Source organism: Gloeophyllum trabeum, assembly GCF_000344685.1.
Source record: "Gloeophyllum trabeum ATCC 11539 unplaced genomic scaffold GLOTRscaffold_00004, whole genome shotgun sequence".
NCBI lineage: Eukaryota > Fungi > Basidiomycota > Agaricomycetes > Gloeophyllales > Gloeophyllaceae > Gloeophyllum > Gloeophyllum trabeum.
Genome location: NW_006920413.1, coordinates 2,697,554 through 2,712,369, shown reverse-complemented (window position 1 = coordinate 2,712,369; position 14,816 = coordinate 2,697,554). Strand labels below are relative to the sequence as shown.

The window sequence follows — 14,816 nt, the reverse complement described above, 5'->3', positions numbered from 1 at the left end:
GGCGGCAATTTGGGCTGGCGAGGGTCCGCTCGCTGACTCTTCGTCTCGCTGCCGTGCCTTCGGGAAAGGTGCCAAATGGCGCATGGACGTCAATTTTCTTGAGGTAACAGGGCGTATCACGCCTGAATCTGTTTGGCGTGATGTAACCCTAACCCACATCGCGACGCGAAGCATATGTCATCCCGAGCGGTCAAATACATGCTTGGCAAACCGGGTTCAGTATTTGGTGCGGTGGACACTGACTGCCCTGGGGTCTGCTATCTTGTTCAACTCTCAAATTGCCAAGCTGACGTTGTCAGATATGCATGCATCTCAGAGACAGGCGCAACCAGATAGTTCCAACTTCTAAAGCCCAATCTCCCACGGAAGCAGTACGTGGTTCACTCGGATAGTGCCTTTCTCAAACTCGCTATCTAGTGTAGCCCTGCTAGCGCCGTTGCACACAGGAGCGAGCGCTACGATATTCCGATGCTGTGCTGGAGTACTCTCGATACCTTCTGCGTCGGAGCCGACAAACATGGGCGCTAAGCGGAAGCGCCCGAAGAGCGCTTGCAGTTACTGTTGATATTTCATATCTCTCTACATCGCTGCTTTCCTGGCGCGGTTTCCAGAGCGGAAACGCTCGATATCGAGCGTAACGAAATGAAAGTGAGCAAGTCATCAGTGTCGGTTATCTGAGTAACGCAAATGATTCAGATTCAGAGCTGCTCGCACACCACGGCATGCCTCCATTCTAGAAGCGAGACTCGCTACCACCTGATGTGCTTTGGGGGTGGGTATCCGTCTGTCTGGAAGCTGCTATTCTCCTTCTTTGGGCGTGTCGTTTCACTCCTTTGAAGTTACGTCGGCGTTCAAGCTGCTCCTACTGAATGGAGCAGTTCACAGCAACCTCTTACCGAGCAGATCTGACTCGACGACCATCACTGCTTCCATTTATGACAAGTAACCTTGTCTCTGAGAGTCTGAGACGACCTCCTTGAGCACTCAGCTCGCCTTTTCCGGTTTGTCCGGCCTGTACTGGAATACTGTCGCGTGGCTCGACCGCAGCAACACGCGAGTTCGTTCATCACATTATTTTCATCGGGACCCACTGCTTTCGCACAGACGAAGGTCCTGGGACGAACCTCTCTTAAGGCGCATTCGGCTAACCTGCCTCTAGCAGAGACAGCTACATATATGGCTCTGGGGCAATATGTATGTATGGTAAAATGGAATTTGAACTGACCGTCAGACTTTTGAGCGGACCGCCTTTTTCGCGGACATAGCATCGTTTTCGCGCGATGACTCGGTCAACCGTGGCATCAGTCGCTTTCCAGAGAGGAAAGATATGAGCATCCGGGCGACAACAGCGTCTCTCTTGGTGTTTTACGGTAGGTCAGAAATGTATTGACCGTCGAAGATCTCTTTAGCTCTGTGCACCTTGTGCTGCTTCTTTTCCCTCTCAGTCCACACTTAACGTGATCCGGATGCAGCCCTGACTCACGGGCGCGTAGGACTGATTTTCCAATGCAATGAGGTCCATTCCTCGCGGCTCCGCTGTTTGAGTGACGAACCGGATCCAGCTATTCCACAGCGTCTGGAAGGCTCTCTAAAAGCTTCAGGGTATGTTGCTCTTGCGGGATATCCGCCATATTAGCCTGGCACAATCACTTACTCTAGAATCGTCGCCTCTGCTACCGAGACAGTAGATCGTGCTAGCAATGTCATCCGTCGATCGTAAGATTAAATTTATTTGATCGAGTCGCGAAGCTGAGGCCCTTTGACAGAATGGCGTATGGAGCTCAACAACTACTTGCAGCGCAGTCAGCAAACTGGCATTTTATCCTGGGAGGTGACCTCTTCTGGGCCGCCTCATGCGAGAATATGGACGGCTGTTGCCTACAGTAAGTACGCATGAGCTATTCAATTTCCAAGCTCTTGACAGTCCCGGTCGACAGTTAGAGGGGTAGAGTACGGACATGCCTCCGCAAGTACTTCCGCTGGAGCCAAGGAAGAGGCAGCTCGCCAGACTCTTTCGGCATTACGAGCTGAAAGGGCCGGGTATTGATTATTCTCGGAGAAGTAAGCGCAGTACCTCGTTGCCTGCAGTCTTACTAAACTGTCCCTGCCACCATCCTAGATATTATGAATCTTTCGATTATGTCTTCACCTTATGAAAACTCTATCATAGTATACTAGAAAGACTCATGCACACTGGTCTGTCTTGCCACGTATTAGCCTTATAGCAATTTAATGTGCCCTCACCTCTGTCACTGAAGCTGGTATGGCGTAGGCATACGCCTTGCTCTAGGCATCGCACGAGCGTGATGCATAGGTGAGCTCCGTACAATGAGTTACCGGCAACGGATGGGTTCACTGTACAGCATTTTCCGATTCCCTGGAAGTCCGGGTACGGATCTCCCAGACTGCGGAAAAAATCGAGTCCACATGGATGGTATTGTCGTTGCTCTGCTTTCAAGTTGAGCAAGCTCCACGGGTACCTGTGTTTTCACCGCAGGGCTGTTTGTTTATTCGCCGGTCGGCTGGAAATAAACACGTAATTTATGTTTATTTGAGAAAGAATGCACGCAGAAAGGTCAACAGTAGAAGACAACGTGTTGCCAGTGGACGGATAAGTGGATAATCTTGAGGTTTCAATCAATTCGGGTGTAAGAGACGAAGTGGAACGGTATATACTCCGTTTCCGGTACGGCTGAGTAAGTATATATACTGTAGTGGAGGCTTGGTAGAGCGGGACCGGTCGCAGGAACACCTCCTTTCCTGCATGTTTCGAGATCCGCAGATGCTACCACAGTTGTCGGAATACCTATGGACAGAGGTCCCAGCCTGAACGAATATTAATCGTCTACTGTATTGGACGTTCAGCCACTGGCACAGCGAAAATGAAGCTGAAATTTCCCAGGCTCTTCAGGCTGTAGTGTAGAGAGTTCTAGTATTTGCCGTCTTGCTGACGGAAAAGGCAGCCATACGCCGCAGTACGACTTCAAGCTGTCCCTTATATTTACTCCGCAATCGCGATGCGCACCATAAATGCATGGGCATGTTGAAATAATCCTAGCAAACGGAAGATGAGCACGCTTGCCCCAGGCGGTCGGTTGCCCGAAGGGCAATCGCATCCAGTACAACAAGTAAATACAGCAAATATAGAGGATTTTCTTATCATCTTATCAGTCAGGGCTCACCCGCGGCAGTCCCCCCTGACCACGCGCAACACAGCGCAAGCTCGCAAGCTCGAACCCGAAAGCCGAAATCCAACCGGGCGCGGCACTCATCCCCAGTGAAAACCGACATCAATGCCTTCCTTTCCCGTCCATTTGCATATCTTAATGAACGGCAAATGAGTAATGTAGCCATACACTGACTGGCAATGTATGATGGAAAAATCATTCTCAGCCCGTCATTTGACAGGTTCTCCGTATCTAAATGTACAGGATGCATTGACATCCATTCCCCTCCTTAAGGATTCCTTTCACTCAGAGATTTAAAAATCATTATTGCGAAAACAGCATATATACATAATATCCTATTGTACAATACAATACTAGAATATACATACTTTGACCCGCCTTCCGTCAATGTCGTGCGCTGCCCATACAGTACACAACCCAGTTTGCGGGACAGGTGCCATAGTGGAACCTCTGAGCATGTAAATCAGAAGAGAGGACTGGACAGAAGGCAATGACGACGAACCGTTCGATGTATGCTTCTGCAACATGCCCGGATCACTGGACGCAATCCTCTGGGTCAGTCACGAAAGCAACTCGATGGGCGGCAACTTATCTCTCGCGCATGAAAGAGCGCGCGAGGGACGAGCGCGGCCAGACGCACGAATTCGGGCTGACCGACGCAAATAGGGGCTAACCAACGCGAATAGGGGCAACTCACGCGCACCGCGCAGAGGCCCGAGAATGATAATTAGCACACTCGAGTGGTTTCTGGAAACGACACAGAATTCGCACCTGTACATACAGCATCGAATACACAGAGCAAAGCATTGATGGTGGCGGTCAGAGGAAGAGAAGGCGGGGCCTCCTTTCGAACTCCGCATCGTTCAAAAGGCGGCGTGACGTCAACCAAAGGAAACTCGCACTTATGTAAGTAGGCGTCGTCGTTTTTCTTATACAGTCGACTCTGTCTTAACCCATACCTGTCATAACCCATAACCTGTAATAACCCATAGGTTTTTGGCTTCCACCAACATGGTAGATAGTAAAAACCCATAAGTCTGCCGTATCCCATAACCCATAGCTTTTTGGAGGGTCATAACCCATAAAACAACCTATATTAGGAAGGTACAGGTCTCCTTCCCACGAGAACCTAAACCATCTGGACCCTTAATTTTTGGTTCTCGTGGTATTTCAAAAGATAACCCATGCCAGACTCAAGATTCGGTATCTAAACGTTGTCATAACACTGGGTACAATACCCATATTGAGCCACTGAGAAAGTGTGAAAGGAACTGGACAAAGGTCAAATTTTGTTCATAGTGTTGCCTTGCAAAACAAATGGAAGTTCAATGAACAGTGCTGAACAAAGATCATATCCCGTGTCACAATCAGATTTTTGCGCACTCAAAAGTAGTATTATTCTAATTCGTTTCAGTGACTGTGCAATGGACAATCATGAAAAAAATTTGACCTTTGACCAGTTATTTTCAAAGTTTTGTGCATGCTCAATATGGGTGATGTACCCAGTGTAAACGACGTCTGGCCTATACGGGATAGGCTGTGTGTCACGCTTACTAGGTAGTCACACAATGTTACACGTTCTGGTAACCCATAGTCTGCAAAAACCCATAACTTTCGGGTTCCACGACCCGTTATGGGTTAAGACAGAGTCGACTGTAGTCTTCGACGCGCTCTCCTTGACTGACTCATTGAAAGAGTTTGTTGTCGTCGATTTGGTAGTGTGGGAATTTCTGATGCGCGTCTGAATTTTGATTTTACCGAATTTGGCAAACGTGTGAGAATATGTTCCCTTGAATTTCGGAGCAAAAGGTTCTCAAAGACCGGAAATGGTTTGCGAGGGAAGTAAATGAACCGCATTGATGTCGGTTTTCACTGGGACTCATCAATGGACCTACACTTCCGAGTCGGGAGTTGCAGCATTTAGGGCCGGGCAGAAGATTGTACGAAAGGTAATTTCCAGCCAATCAGAGCTCGTGGAATTCCCTTGCGTACAATCTTTCGCCCGCCCCTAAAGACTGCAACTCCCGCAGTGCTGCTAAGTGCTGCCAGGCGTGCAATTCGGCCGTTCGCTCGAACAATCGTTCGCGCTTTCGTTCGCGCCAGGAATAGCTCAAGAAGGAGATGGCCGAAGGGAGCCGAGCATCTGCTCCCTCGAGCGGCTCGAACTTCAAAGTTTTGCAACGTGTCCTATTCACTGGCAATAAGCTCATTATATGGCGGTAACATAGTAACCAAACAGATTTTTAGTGCCTGTCATCATTATTTTAATCCCCATCCTACGGCGCAGGCCCAGTAGTACATTCCTAACCATATCATTTGGGTTACACAGAGAGCTCGGGCGAGCCAAACCAGCGCGGAGGAGAAAGTCACATGATGATTCGGCCATCTCCCGCATCACTTCTTGAGCTATTCCTGGCGCGAACGAAAGCGCGAACGATTGCTCGAGCGAACGGCCGAATTGTAGGATTGAGCACGCCTGCTAGCTCTCACCTCGGGAGTTGCAGGTTTTAGGGCCAGGCAAAAGATTGTAGGAAGGTGAATTCCCAGCAAATCAGAGCTCGGAATTCCACAATCTTTTGCACCCCCCCTAAATACTGCAACTCCCGCAGTGTCTGTCTTGAACGTATCATGGCTGTGGGCACCGGTGATTATCTATCTCCACGGGGTTTGACCTAGTTTGACATATGATGGTAGCGAGACTGCCGACCAGGCAAACAATTGGCTCGGGCATTGAGTGGCGTACCAGTTCCATCTCCATCTACGATGGTCCCTGTCGACACCTTACTCGGCACATCAGGGCCGAGGTATACTATCGTTCAGTCTAACACCGAACTGTCCGAGCCAATATGTTTAGCGCGGTTACACACCCATCCCCTTGCTAGCGACTTGGCTCTCCGGCCTCACGTACCACTTCGTTCTTCTAAGGCTGGGCCTTCTGTATCTTACCACTGACGACCTCTGATTTGACGCAGGGGTTTCATAGTACCGACTATAGGTGCGGGCCGCCTAAGGACGTTCCTTTACCCTCTCCTCGGAGCTGCCTCCTAAGCTATGTCAGACATGACTTATCAATTGCGATCCGAGAAGGATTTCGTTGTCAAGTCTCTATACACCGGGCAGGAAAAGAGCGGTATTGTGGTCAGTCTGTCATGCTATGGGCTGATCTCACCCTTACACCTATTTCGTCGCTAGATATTGATTGCTGCATCGGCGATCTCATGCGTGGCAGTCTTGGGCCTTCTCTCTGCCATTTCAGTGAGAATCGTTAAGGCGGTTTGAATCGTGCTAACTCTCCGTAGCTGTCTGCATTCAATACCCGCACTTCTGCCAGTCCGCATCTCTTTGTCCGTACCCATGTCGCGGCCTATTTCATGTCCTTAATGGTCTCAGACCTTATGCAAGGTATGCATAGAGCATCGAGACACTTTTTCTTGGTACATTCCACCCTAACGCGGACTGTTGAAGTGGTCGGTTCCATTATGAATGCTAAATGGGTGCATGAGATGGCGGTGACCTATGAGCATTTCTGCACTATCCAAGGTGAGACACTCATAGGTGCACGGTATCACCCTTGGAGTCATCCCTCACGGCTTTCGTTGTAGCGTGTATCAAGCAGGCCGCTGACATCGGTCTCGCCTTGTGGTCTTTGGTGCGTATCGCTGCCGTCGTCTTCTAGTAAAGTATGGAACGGATTTGCTGTAGATTATAGCTGTTCATACCTTCAACGTTCTCTTCTTACGCTTGGAGGTGCCTCGTGTCGCCCTGTACGTGACCATAGTGGGTGGGTGGTCTACAGTGGCTGCGCTAGTGATTGCAGGGCCGGCTACTTCGAGTAATCAGGACGGGCCGTTCTGTGCGTCCCTGTCGATATAGACGATGTGTCGGGGGCTTATTTGGCTGCAGATGGTATTTCAGGATACTGGTGTTGGATAACAGACCTGTACGCGACGAAGCGATTTGTGTGCGTCTCTTGCTTCATCGTTCTTAGATGTCATTAACATCCTATGTCTTTAGCCTGGACTATATGATAGTACGTACGAAATGGGACAGCATTGACGGATCGTGAATATTTTTTTACAGATGTTTATCTCCGCTTTACTGAGCTTCGTCCTATACGCTCTGATATTCCTACGCTTGCGCGGGATCCTCATCGTAGAAGGCAGACATATCAGCTTCCGAGTGCGTCCCGCCCTATCGGGATCCCTTGGGAACAGAATGAATGAATCATATGTGGCATCTGTCACGAGGCGTATGCTTTTGTGAGTTGTCTACAGACACGGCACGAAGTATTCGGCTTGCTGATAGACGCTTCGTCACTAGGTATCCGGTAGGCGGTGTCCGATAATTATCTTGCACGTTGCGCTCAGTCAGCTGTCACAGATCGCCTATACCATCATTATATTACCCATTGCAGTGGTCCGCTTTGTCGAGTGGTCCGGCCACAATGTTTCATTCTCTCTGACTATTGCATGGTATGTGATTCCGAGAATATTCTTGGAAAAGACATCTCATAATGTCTGTAAAAGCGATACGGTCTACCTTTTCTCAGGTCCGCACCCCTTGGTCTCAATTCTCAAGGCCCACGGCGCTCAGGCTCTATTGCTTTACAGGGGCCATCAACGCCATCCTATTCTCAACGACTCGACGGATTCTGCCACCCCGCAGCGTCCTCGGAAAACTCGCGATCTCCAAGCCGCATCTGATCGAGAGCTCTTCGGCAGTGGAATCAACGCTGGCGCCGGAGAACGACCCATACTATGCCCACGCCGGCGCTTATGCCAAGAAGAAAGGCGCTGGTCAGCTCGCTGACGATGAGCCGCCCATGCTGGACAGCCCAGACCCTGAGACATCCTCAGTTGAGCATTCTGAGTATTCATTCGACTCGGAGTCCACTGTTCCGCATCTTTATCCGTGTCCGGCACATATGCCTCCCATTAGACCTCAGCGCGGCCACGAGGCGCAAACCTTGTATAGCACTGAGAGCGCGCCAGGGATATCGGGTGCGAGTCATGAGCGATTCTAGGTAGGAATGCTATTAAAATAATATGATATTGGACTATTGACCCTTCTCGAAGGCGGGTTATGAACGATTCCCGATGCTGCGCTCGTTCCTTGCAGGGACAAGAGTTTGTTGTGTATATTATTACAATACATGCAACCGTATCATTACGGCGACTCATCATCAACGGGACCGTTGTAGTTCCTGTTGCTACTAGACGGCGGGTTTTGCTGCATAGGTTGGAAAGTTTGAATGTGTCTTCAGATCACAGTGAGATTCTTTTCTCAGGCTCATTACTTGCCATGCCGATTGGATCTCGACGGAGGCAGCCTTACTCAGCCCAGGATGAGACGCGTTATGGACGCGTTATGGAAGCCAATGTCTGCTCTGGAAGAGCTTGCAATCATGCATGTGAGCAGTACTGTATGATCCACGGACTTCATGGAACTGGTCATGTAGGCACTAGGACTCGCTTTCGGCGGATGCAACTTCCAAACCGCTTTCCATCACATGCATATGCATGAATCTGTGTTTGATGAAGACCTGGTGTGGATGAGAAGCACTCCCAGAGACCTCAACTTCCGTCCTACTGCGGCTGAGACATTTTCTGGGTCTCACTATACTTGGACCGTTGGCTCGACGTCGTCCTCTTGGTCTTAGTGGAAATGGAAGTTCCATTCAAAGCGACTCGTGTAAAACGACTACCGAATCCGACGCGGTCGAGTCTTGCACACGTTTTTGGCAGGCCCACTAGTACTGCCTTAAGTACTTTGCCACGACTCAGAGGTCCTATGTACAGTCGACGCCGCAGCACAGCGGCTGACCTGACGTCGGCGCTGCGTTGTACTGCAGCTTGCAGACGTCGACGCCGTCCTCGCGCCCGCCCGCCGAGCGCGGCACACGCCGATGCCACTATTCCACATTCTGGTCTCTCGCCTTAACCACTCGGCCACCGCGTACGCTAAAGGGCGTCTCCAAGATTATATTTTCAGTTTGGGAAAGATACTCTGATTACAGCTGCCACTAATGCAAGCACCATAGTACTACCTCGTGATCTTTCTCACTGCTCTACCCAGCCGACATCTGGTGTATCCAAGCGTAGTATTGCCTGGTGAGCGAACCAGAATTCATCCTGACCCGTCAGACTCACTTCACCCGTCTAAGTATTCCCGCATCTAGATTATTCGTATCCCGCCCTTGGAAGCACTTGCGTTCTACGAGCTCGGAGGCAAGGCGCCAAGACGAGTCAGCAATGCTGCTCCGCAGACGCATTGCTTTGATGTAAGCTACAGTATCAATGAAGGTTTCATCGTTCACAAAACTGCTTATGATCTTCCCAGTCCGCCTTCTGGCAATCACGAGAACAGTATTTAACTCCTTTACACCCCTTGCACGTCGAGAGCGTGGGTGATCCGAGGCCCCCGCATTTCTTGCACTTCCAGTCATTATTGCAATAGCCAAACTGCCGCCATCCGGTCGCATTACCTATGCTGCTTTGCTGAGACCCCACCGGCTCGACATACGACACGGAAAATAGGGGACTTATGGCCGCCCGTGTGGCATACGCCCTCAGATATCTCCAGCTCGTGATCGCATCGAGGTCCCGGAAAGACTCCAGATTGGCACCCTCCCCGCAAGAGCAGATGCAAGGCTGATCGATCCCTGCTGAGATTGGGACTTTCGTGCGACCAGTGGCAGATACCTCGCTGCCGTACTCACAGCTATCTTTGTGAGCCCAAGTGCGACAACGCTCAACCGCAGATGGGAGCAGCTTCCTCCAAGTCACTCCTTCGATGCCGCCCGTGGTGATGGTGCGGAGGGTACGGTGAGAGGTGCTATCCATTTGGTCAGTTAGTGCCTGGAGGCCGACTCCGAGGTACGGCATGTTCATGTCATGCAGCGGTATGACAGCAACATCAGCCACGACCGTGAATGCCTGTAGGTCCATCCGGAGATTTGACATGAAAATCAGGGTGTGGATGCCAACATTACCGGGATCCCTCAAACCGAATACCCGACGACTCAGGCCATCTCTGTCGAATCCCGCGAATGCACCGATCAAGCAGTGTATGCTGTCCTTGACGTTCATAAGGGCGTCTGAATGGCCTGTACCATCCGCACGTAGCGTCTTCTCACGATCCGACATTTGGAGGGTGACGTGTGAGTTGAGCCATTCCATTTGGGTAATTTCGCCGACATCGACGACTGGTGACTTATCGAGATTGACGGCATGCAATCCCCATGCTGCCAAGGACGACCTCCCGATGACCGGGAAAGGATTATACAAGTAGCCTCCCGGGGAGAGGGGACCCGAGGGTGGGACAATAGCCTGAGACGGGACGGTGAGACGAAGGACAGTGGAAGATAATCAAGACCCACGTACTTCGACGTAGCAAGAATTTCGAGTTATCCTCCCCTTGATCCGCTCTCCTATGATCGGGAACGGATACGGTATCACATGCTTGTAGCAACCTATCGATACTTCCACAGTGCATGGTCCCTTCTGCTCCATCAATACTTCCGCCCCTCCGGAGAGTTTAGACCTTGTAGCTTCTGCACAGACGTCTAGTCTTCCTGTCAATGTAGAGATTCGATTGTCAGCCAGATTGATAGTGATACTAGTACGGTTCGCTGGATTAGATGATGGCGACTGTCGATGCACGGTATCCGGAGTGGCTTGCGGCTCTGAAGTGATATTCGGGCGAGTATTTAACACCCGGACTCTTGCTCTATCCGTAAGGGGCGCGGTGTACAGGTCTAGAGATAGACCGAGTCGAGGCATCAATTGCTCCAATATAGTTGGTGTGTCCCAGACCGTCAGGCTGATCGTCGACGGTGAAGGGCTGAGCAGATATATCGGTACCCAGCACAAGAACACAAAGGTTGCGGCGTCAAGGCCGCGTCGTGACTGCTTGATTACCGGTGGATCGACAGATACATCCAACCGACCTGGGACAGCATGAATGCTAGAGAAAGTCGGATGGGCGATACCACGAGCCAAGCGTAAGAGTAACACCGGCGTACCCTCGAGCGGCGTATTGTTGGGGGATAGCAATGGCTGCAAAGCGGCGCGGGGAACGGTGAGTGTAAGGCATGCCACCTGAGATGCCGAGCTGGACGACAGGCCCTCGGTGATCGTTGGGGGTATTGCTCTCCACGCGCTCTCAATTCCAGCTTCACGCCACACAGTGTAGACGCCATACGTATACAGCTGTGTAGCTAGGTCTTGCATAAAGCCTTTCCCCACCAGGCGGAAGGAGTCAGCCCGCACTTTGTCCAGGAAGATCTTCATGACTACACTCCATTCTTCATCGGTGCAAGTGACCCGACTCCTTGCGTGTCTAAGCAGCATCGCGACCGTTCCCCGATTATATCGAATCGTCTCTTTCGCTACCACGTTGAAGATAACCTGCCGTGGCTGACGTGCAGCCATCCGCAGAGATTCTGCAGGACCATTATGTTCGAACTCCAGCATTTTATCGTAAATGTCAAAAAAGAGGCAGGCGGCATCTTTAGTATCAGAAGGGAGGTGTAAAGCAGCCGAAGCTTCACGAGAATCATCACCTCCCACGGGACAGACCCAAGAAGTGCGCTCATGATACTGCCCTGCTGTGCTATCCTTGTTGTTCGTCGCATAGTGTATTTGACGTTCGTGGCTATGAGAATTCGTCTGGAAGCCCGTCAGCATGGGCCGGGGGATGAGGCCGAGAAGGACAGCCATGACCTGTGGGTCCCCACATAAGCGACCCGGGAGAGAGCGTAGTGGGTCTTCCCCAGCTCGTAGAAGCGTCTCTGTGTAGAGAACAGGACAGCGGCCGGAAGTCTTCTTCATCAGGGGTTCGCCTACAAGCAAGAGATTGAGCAAACCCAGGTCATCCGTCAGGTTAGACGTATCGACGACGTCGAAGAGCGAGGGCGCTTCGGTAAGAATGAGCTGGTCAAGGTTCACTTGACGGCTCTGCCAGGGACACGCATAGTGCGGTGTCGCCGCGTCACCGGTTTGAGCGACATGGGATAACCCAGAGCCGAAGGCCAGCGCATCTCCGGTGTAGAACCGGATCACCACGGAGGGCGAGCCTGCGACATTCACAACCTCCCGAAAACAGGAGCACCATGCAGTGAACTGTGCCTTTGCCGTTTGAAGGAGCGTCTCCATTGGATCAACAGTCTCAGGTCGAGTGGAGTTAGGTATGAATGCGGCGGCGGTGTGAAAGGTCTGAAGCGGGAACGTCCCGTAGTGAGGATCGAACGTCTCTCCCTGGAGAGAGTATACGAAGGTCGGATTGATAAATGATGCAGCCTGTACTTCATCTGGGTGAAGGAAGGTGGTACCAGAACTCCAATACCGACGAAACAATTCTGACATGGAAGCCAATGCCTTGTTCCACACTGGCCCTGCGGAGCGAGCAGAGCCGATATTCGTGGAGAGATAGCCAGAGTTGCCATTATTGGAAGCGCCCATCTTCTTGATATGTTTTCGCAGCTTAACATCTTTGCTTGGATCGATGTCCTGGAAGTTAGCATATCGCTCCCAATATTGACGAACTTCAGAGAGTGTATTGCTGTCCAAAAATTTCAGCCAGGATCCATACTTGCACATCCGCCAATCCTCGACGGTGTTGGAGAAACGAAGCAAGGCTCTGCAGTAACGTGTGAGGAGATTGGAAGACGCTTCATCAATGAAGAAGTGATAATAGATGTTCCAGATTTTCTCGATAGGTTCGTTCTCCTGGATGAGGACATACAGCAAGATATTTCGGGCTATGACGATGCCATCACGATAAGCACAAGTGACGAGGGGTACAGTGTCGGTCGCTCAAGACCGACGCCTCGGGCATAGCCGAACGCGTGATGGTATCTCGTCCCGGGCAAAGACTCCAATGGGCCTGAAAACAGCGCCAATCGACTCGGATTGCCCTTAGCTTTCAGGCTATCTGATTACTTTCTCGAAATTCCGATATTAAAAAATTTGACATACCTGAAAAGTGAATTTGAAGCGGAGTTGCGTCGGAGTTACTATATATAGATATGTATTGATGGCTGTAATTAGTAATACACCCTAACCCTAATGCAGTTAACCCATAATGGGTCTACTACCCCTATGTCAGGTCCCATTCTCGTTACACAGTTCTTGATACTGAGAGCAAACTGAGAGTGTCAGGTAAGCTTGAGGGCATGATGAGCTGACTTGTGGAGATCTAGAATCATATAATACGCCCTCATACAGCACTATTTCTGGAGTAAGGTCACCTTGAAGGGGCACTGGGACTTCTGTGAGTGAGGATACCTCACCTTTCGATGCTTGTGATACACCATTCAACTCCAGGATCATTCCCTCAGCGAAATCCGTAATATTGAAATTTCCACCCCTAAAAGTGAACGCTTACGTAATCCATAAAAAATCGAAATTGCAGGATTACGCATATTTTGGCCAGGTTTATGTTTCAAATTTTTTTCTGGAGGTCTGCGGCGCCCTAATTAAGGCGCTATGGAGGCGCCGATCCTTAGTGACCGACACTGTAGAACCCACCTAGGATAGCAGGCTGGTTGTCGCAGCAGGTAAAATCAAGTTTACGACGGCCTAAGCGAGGCTTTTAGCGTATAAGCAAGGTGGCCATTGACAGAGTACTCACCCGATAGAGAGGGCAGATCATAGTAGATCGTGTATAGTACGTTCCGCGCGTCGCCGCACCCAAGGAGAAGCACATCAGCCGACTGCCCAGGTGGGAGATCCCGCGTGAGGCAGACGGCAGCAGTGTTCCCGATGGGATAGAAGAACCTCTTCGTCACCCAGTAGAGGGGCAAGGACATTGTGGACAGCTGGGAGAACACTTGAAGGTGTAGCACCACTGTACGCCAGAGATCGATATATATCATGGCGCCTCTACCCACGCCTATGCAACGAGGCAGGACGAGAATAGGTGGGCCAAAGGTGGGCTATTATTATGGCCTGTTATAGCGAGGTGCCGAACATTCACGCTATAGTGTGCTTTCGGTGCGCGCCAGCGGGCGTGCCTCTACCTGGCAAAGTCCAAGCTCTCCATATTGATTAAAAATTTCCCTGTACGATCAGCAGATGGGACCATGATATAGCTCGGGAGCAGGCCACAACATCGGTGGGATGCACACATCCACAATTACATCTACTTCATTCGCGCTTGCTCCAGGCCTGGGACCGGCTTCAGCGAGAAGGCAAGAGGCGCAACGACTGAATGCAATCCTCCCAATAAGTTACGGGACGCAAGTCACGTGCCCCTTTCCACGCATTCGGCACGCGCATCGAAGGTGCCACAACCGCGTCCGACCGCAAATTGAGAGGCGAAAGGCTATTTCAAGGGGCTCCCCATGTGCTATAGGCGGCCCACTGCTATTGTATACGCAGTAATAATGTCAGAAATTTGATATCATGATTGTGTCTTATACTACTTATAGCTGCCACTCCAAGTATGCACTACTTAAAGTCTAATAGGGGAGCAGGGTCTTTCATCACTCAGGAAAGAGGCTTTAATAAAGCAAACTTAGTAGGCAAGCTCATATTTATGCCTTGCTGGTGCCAGGGTTCAGACTTCAAATGGTTGAATGTGCGCCACGTAGCAGTGGATGCTCATTAGACAATGGAATTTCCGGGT

General features: G+C 50.7%; 3 protein-coding genes across 3 annotated transcripts; 2 read left to right on the top strand and 1 right to left on the bottom strand.

Moving 5' to 3' along the window:
• Nucleotides 1-1,700: 1,700 nt before the first annotated feature.
• On the top strand, nucleotides 1,701-2,047 carry GLOTRDRAFT_128008 (uncharacterized protein; the record flags this gene model as incomplete). The annotated part of the gene is made up of 3 exons (XM_007866517.1): nucleotides 1,701-1,716; nucleotides 1,767-1,883; nucleotides 1,938-2,047. 3 exons carry the CDS (start codon nucleotides 1,701-1,703, stop codon nucleotides 2,045-2,047), a joined length of 243 nt encoding a protein of 80 aa, XP_007864708.1.
• Nucleotides 2,048-5,678: 3,631 nt separating this feature from the next.
• On the top strand, nucleotides 5,679-8,372 carry GLOTRDRAFT_137912 (uncharacterized protein). Its single transcript, XM_007866516.1, has 15 exons — nucleotides 5,679-5,832; nucleotides 5,883-6,326; nucleotides 6,381-6,443; nucleotides 6,488-6,590; nucleotides 6,654-6,728; nucleotides 6,791-6,837; nucleotides 6,891-7,041; nucleotides 7,092-7,149; nucleotides 7,203-7,218; nucleotides 7,269-7,447; nucleotides 7,509-7,515; nucleotides 7,569-7,660; nucleotides 7,715-7,737; nucleotides 7,799-8,211; nucleotides 8,264-8,372. The coding sequence occupies exons 2-14, from the start codon at nucleotides 6,240-6,242 to the stop codon at nucleotides 8,209-8,211; spliced, it is 1,314 nt and encodes a 437-aa protein (XP_007864707.1). The 5' UTR covers nucleotides 5,679-5,832; nucleotides 5,883-6,239; the 3' UTR covers nucleotides 8,264-8,372.
• A 1,121-nt stretch (nucleotides 8,373-9,493) lies between these two features.
• Nucleotides 9,494-13,998, bottom strand: GLOTRDRAFT_38812 (uncharacterized protein; the record flags this gene model as incomplete). The annotated part of the gene is made up of 4 exons (XM_007865778.1): nucleotides 9,494-10,516; nucleotides 10,571-12,948; nucleotides 13,718-13,768; nucleotides 13,821-13,998. 4 exons carry the CDS (start codon nucleotides 13,996-13,998, stop codon nucleotides 9,494-9,496), a joined length of 3,630 nt encoding a protein of 1,209 aa, XP_007863969.1.
• Between the last annotated feature and the right edge of the window lie 818 nt (nucleotides 13,999-14,816).

Bases quoted from the DNA above. Each gene is read 5' to 3' on its own strand.
- GLOTRDRAFT_137912 (XM_007866516.1), top strand. From the start codon at position 6,240: ATGTCAGACATGACTTATCAATTGCGATCCGAGAAGGATTTCGTTGTC. The intron at 6,444-6,487 runs GTGAGAATCGTT...AACTCTCCGTAG, and splicing joins GCCTTCTCTCTGCCATTTCA to CTGTCTGCATTCAATACCCG. The intron at 6,729-6,790 runs GTGAGACACTCA...CTTTCGTTGTAG, and splicing joins GCATTTCTGCACTATCCAAG to CGTGTATCAAGCAGGCCGCT.